Source organism: Oryzias melastigma, linkage group LG17 (genome assembly GCF_002922805.2).
Source record: "Oryzias melastigma strain HK-1 linkage group LG17, ASM292280v2, whole genome shotgun sequence".
Taxonomy (NCBI): Eukaryota; Metazoa; Chordata; class Actinopteri; order Beloniformes; family Adrianichthyidae; genus Oryzias; species Oryzias melastigma.
Window position 1 is genome coordinate 2,029,407 of NC_050528.1, and position 5,346 is coordinate 2,034,752.

Below are 5,346 nucleotides of genomic sequence, written 5' to 3' on the forward strand. Positions count from 1 at the left end.
CTGAGTCATCGCAGGGAATGCAACATGAGGAAAGTGCTGAGTCATCGCAGGGAATATAACATGATGAAAGTGCTGAGTCATCGCAGAGAATGCAACATGAAGAAAATGCTGAGTCATCACAGAGAATATAACATGATGAAAGTGCTGAGTCATCGCAGGGAATGCAACATGAGGAAAGTGCTGAGTCATCACAGAGAATATAACATGATGAAAGTGCTGAGTCATCGCAGAGAATGCAACATGAAGAAAATGCTGAGTCATCACAGAGAATGCAACATGAGGAAAATGCTGAGTCATCGCAGGGAATGCAACATGATGAAATTGCTGAGTCATCGCAGGGAGTACAACATGATGAAAGTGCTGAGTCATTGCAGGGAATGCAACGTAATGAAAGTGCTGAGTCATTGCAGGAAGTACAACATGATGAAAGTGCTGAGTCATCACAGGAAGTACAACCTGATGAAAGTGCTGAGTCATCACAGGAAATGCAACACCCCCTCCCACCCCCGTAACACCATGATAACACTTGCAGACGACAGCACGGTGGAGCAGCTGGACAGGTCGTGTGAGGACAACACCTGATCCTCCAACACATTCTCCCTCTCAAATCCCCACATTGACATTTGGACGCAAACCGGTCCAGTTTTAGGGTGAGGAGCACTCCGGTACCCCCGGACACGCTTGTCCTACCAACCCAGTACCGGTTTGAGTCTGGTACGGCATCAGGTATTGGGTTAGGGTACACATCCTGAGTTCCAGTACGCACCCGGTATGGCATACGGTACTGGATGGATTATACGAGCAGCCAACACGTCAAAAAACGGCGAGGTGGGGACGACCAAAGCGTCCATTTTTGACGTGGAGGGGGGGTCACTTCCTGGCTGTTCAGGTAAAGAGGAGTTGTCATGGAGCAGCAGTGACTTCCTGAAGAACCATCGTCACAGGAACGTCGAGTCATTTCCTGTTCCGAGTGCTGACCTGCTGTGCGAGTCAGAGGTGCAGCAGCTCCACTGAGAAGAGAGCGCTCTGGAGGGTCATCTCTACAGCATTATGGGATGCCCCCCCCCAGGACATGAACGGGTTGAACTGCTGCCTTCTGGGAAGAGATACCAAACAATGAAGAACAGAACCAGAACAGTTTCATCCAAGAGCGATAGTCTCTCTAAAGTCAACGTAAAGGTGTCGTGTATGTGTGCTTGGTTTGATTACATTAGTATTTATGAGGATGCTTGAGAGAAATATCATTTTAATGTGGCACTAAAACTTTGTTTTTATAATTCTTTTGTATCGTATTGCCTTTTGCACTTGAAAAAGAGGATTATATTCCATTCAATTCTATAATTTTCTATTCTATTGTATTCTGATCTTTTCTATTCTATAATATTCTATTCTTTCTTTACCTAATAAACTGTAAAAACACATTAAAGACTCAGAGACAGTAAAGAAATCTTTTTTTGCTGAAAAAGACAGAGACATTTCATCTGCTTTAATCCTTATCTGATCTCTATCTTGAAATAATCCCAGGATTCTGAAGGTGAGATAGTGGACGATTACATCACTGGGGTGGAGGAGGTCGGTGTGGACCCCACGCCGCCGGCGGACCCCGACCTTCTCAAGTTTAAAGAATACGACCTGAAGGAATATGACGGTAGCAAACATGTCTATGACTACGGTAACTATGGAGACTACGGAGACTACGGAGACTCTGTCTCCACCGACGCCAAACCCACTCCAGAACCCCACGAGGAAGAGCTGGGACCGGTGTTGCCCGCAGAGACCGACTTCACAGGGAGCAGTGTAAGTGGGGGGAGTATGATGATTGGGAAATGTTTGGTGTTTTTTGGTTCAGAATCAACAGCTCAAATGCACACAGATGGACTCTAAGTTTGTCTTTCCAACAAACTTCTGGATCCTGCATGTGGATTCAGAACCGTCTCAGAGACCGGACTGCTGTCGGCTGAGACTTTAGATTCTTGGTCCTGGTCCCAGTTTGAATCGGTCTGATCCAGACCTCTGTGCTGGTCTCACTGAACGTCCCATGATGGACGCTGCTTTTCTTACTCAGTTCAGTTTGTGAATTCTGCTAACGTAAAACAATCCAGAACTTTCAGGAGGATTGTTTTGATCTCATTTGATATCAAACTTTCATCCTGAAAGAAAATGTTTCCACTTTCTCTGCAGCTGCTCCTCTAGAAATAGACGACTATTGTAGTAAAAAGTCTGTGTCCTCAGGTGGGCGGAGGTCAGTCTTCCTATGGAGAAAAGGGAGAAAAGGGAGAACCAGCTGTCATTGAACCGGTGAGTATCTCCCTCCTCTTCTTCAAACTGTATTTCCATCAATGTTCCAAACACACAACTAGTGTCTCTCTGGCAAACAGCTGTCAGGCTAAACAGAGTCTGGCTGCCACACCCGAGTCCGCTTGGTTTACTGGACTTTGATCTGAAGAGGGTCCGGGTTGGAAACTGTAAACCTAAGCTAAAAGAACATAGCAGCAGCCCCTTCTGAAGCTCCAGACAGGTTCAAAATGTTTGTAAAATCTTCATCATCCAGGTGTTAGACACCTGTGGAAGCAGATGAGGAGCTGGTCACATCCATCAAAACCTGCCGTAAATCCTCCTGGTGTGAAAGCAGTTCTGTAAACATTCACAGAAGCAGAAACATGTGAGGAAGTCTTTTTTTGTTGGTCTCACCCCAATCCTTCTTAGATTAAAGCTTCTGCTTCTTCATAGGCTCTGGGCTGCTCCCTTTAGGGGGCGCCACAGCACACCCTCCTCTAACCATTCTCAATGCTCCTCCTTCATCCCTCACGTCCTCTCTGCTCCTCTTCCTGGTATCTCCAGTCTGTCATCATCCTCCCTGTTCCTCGTCTGAGTCCAAACATCTCCATCATGGATCTCCAGACTTATGCTACGCTCACAGCTACAGCTGCCGCATCGGTATCGGTAGCTTCTTCACGATCAGCTGCCGCTTCCTGTTTCTTTGAAAATCACCATGAAGGCAGACGGCGTCAGTCCGGCGGGGATGGCGTCTTTATGAACTCAGGCGACAGCTGGGCGGCCACACGGCGGTGGGAGCCAGATCACCATCCAGCAGCAGCTCTGACTGGACGATGTGTAAATGTGTCGTCCATACCGAGCGGCCTGTAGCCCGGGCAGTCACACATTCTCAGTACACAAAAAACGTGCAAATATGTGACATTCACAGAGTATTTCCATCAAAAACAGAGCTACAAACTGAAATTGCTCCAACAAGACTGACATCACACCTGATTTACCTGAGTAAAAACAAGGACAGCCCGTAGAAGGGGTGGGGGGCAGTCTGAGATCGTCCGATCTTCAGAGGTTTTTGGGGACTTTGGAGACCCTCCAATCAGTCAATGAAGGCACTGCCGCCTTCCTGCCACCGCACGACCTCTAAATGTACTCAGGCGACCACTGACCGACGTCGACAATCCTCAGTGCTCAGTTTAACTTTGACTTAAAACCTCGACTTCATCAGGTCGCCGCGGTAGCATTCTGGTATATGTGACTGAAGTCTATATCCCATCAAAATCTTCTGTGATATTGTGCTTTATCTTCATTAACTTCAGGAGGTGGATAATAAAAACGTTTTTTATAGAGACCCACTTATCTTTCTCCTCTTTGCATTGTAGTTCAAATTCAGTTTTTGTCTGAATGTTTTTCTCTCTTTCTGAGACAAACGTGTTGGTTCTCTTCATCTGTATTAGTATCTTCGTCTCTGCTTCTCTGTGCTCTGGTTCCACACCCTGACGCAGACTGAGCACAGAACGCTTCATCATCATATAGTTGATGGATGGTTGAAGTCCTGAACTCTCCTCAGAACCCAGCGTGTCTCATTTCTCCCGTTTTCCATTGCCCGTGGATTTACAGCCTGCACTGAATGCTACTGAATCCACTTTTTCCTTTTGCAGGGGATGATTGTACAAGGACCCCAAGGAGCCCCCGGTCCAGCCGTAAGTATCACGTTCTCCCACAGTCCCGTCTGCCGTCCACACATGGAGAAGAGCTACAGAAGGAAAAATGTTTTTGTGGAAAGACTCTCCAGCGATTGCCAGTGAACCTGAAGCCGAGACAATTTGAGTGTTTTTGTGTGCGTGTCAGCATGAAGAAGGATTGTTTGTTGTTAGGCGTCACACTGCACGTCGTGGACGTTCTCTCTGTGGAGGAAATGTTGGGATAATGTGTGTATGTGTGTGTGTCTGGTTCCAGGGGGTTTCTGGGGCCCCAGGATTACAAGGACCTCCAGGACCACCAGGAGATCGGGGTGAGATGGTGAGTGGAATCAAAGCTTTCTGGACCTCTAACCATGAATGTTCTGACAGACAGAGCTATAATGTCAGACGACAGAAGAACGTGAAGACGATAATCTGTCAGGAATCTTATCAGAGTTTATGCAGTTTAAACTCATGCAGCTCTCTGTAGTCTCACTGCTCTAGACAGAAATACGTCTCCTTTATAGAGCAGTGTCAGGAGGAGCAGTGAGGAGCAGTGAGGAGCAGTGAGGAGCAGTGAGGAGCAGTGAGGAGCAGTGAGGAGCAGTGAGGAGCAGTGAGGAGCTTTGAGGAGCAGTGAGGAGCAGTGATGAGCTTTGAGGAGCTGTGAGGAGAAGTGATGAGCTGCAAGGAGCAGTGAGGAGCAGTGAGGAGCTTTGAGGAGCTGTGAGGAGAAGTGATGAGCTGCAAGGAGCTTTGAGGAGCAGTGATGAGCTGTGAGGAGCAGTGAGGAGCTGTGAGGAGCAGTGATGAGCTGCAAGGAGCAGTGAGGAGCAGTGATGAGCAGTGAGGAGCAGTGAGGAGCAGTTATGAGCAATGAGGAGCAGTGAGGAGCAGCTGTGATTCTGAGACTTCCAAAGTTCAGTGAGTTTGCTGTAAAATCTGGAGGAGCTGAAGATCTCCACCTCCTCTTTCCTCCCAGCCCTGTGGGACTCATTTATTCAGATTGATTTTATGACAAAAACTAAATTCCTCATTCCCCTCCCCCACCACCTGAAGAGTGATGCCAGCCGAGGAGAGACTCCAGTCTGACTCAGCAGGAGAGTCTTCACGACCACAAACGTTTACAGTTCAACGGTTGATGAAGATTCAAATGTTCTGTGGGGGTCCAGAGGACCGTCCTCTCCCCCCTCCAGAACCGGATCACTAAAAGTTTCTGGAGCGCTGCAGCTTTTGCAGTTTCGGCATCAGTTTCTGAATCAGTTTCTGCTTCAGTTTTGGCATTAGTTTCTGCATCAGTTTCTGCTTCAGTTTCTGCTTCAGTTTCTGAATCAGTTTCTGCTTCAGTTTCTGCTTCAGTTTCTGAATCAGTTTCTGCTTCAGTTTCTGCTTC

At 47.4% G+C, this 5,346-nt stretch overlaps 1 protein-coding gene across 1 annotated transcript in view; it reads left to right on the forward strand.

Moving 5' to 3' along the window:
- Nucleotides 1-5,346, forward strand: part of LOC112139449 (collagen alpha-1(XI) chain) — a 58,788-nt gene that overhangs the window by 17,066 nt on the left and 36,376 nt on the right. The window contains exons 8-11 of the mRNA XM_024262260.2: nucleotides 1,525-1,797; nucleotides 2,233-2,298; nucleotides 3,933-3,974; nucleotides 4,231-4,293. Coding sequence (XP_024118028.1) covers nucleotides 1,525-1,797; nucleotides 2,233-2,298; nucleotides 3,933-3,974; nucleotides 4,231-4,293 — 444 coding nt within the window. The remainder of the gene's footprint in view (nucleotides 1-1,524; nucleotides 1,798-2,232; nucleotides 2,299-3,932; nucleotides 3,975-4,230; nucleotides 4,294-5,346) is intronic.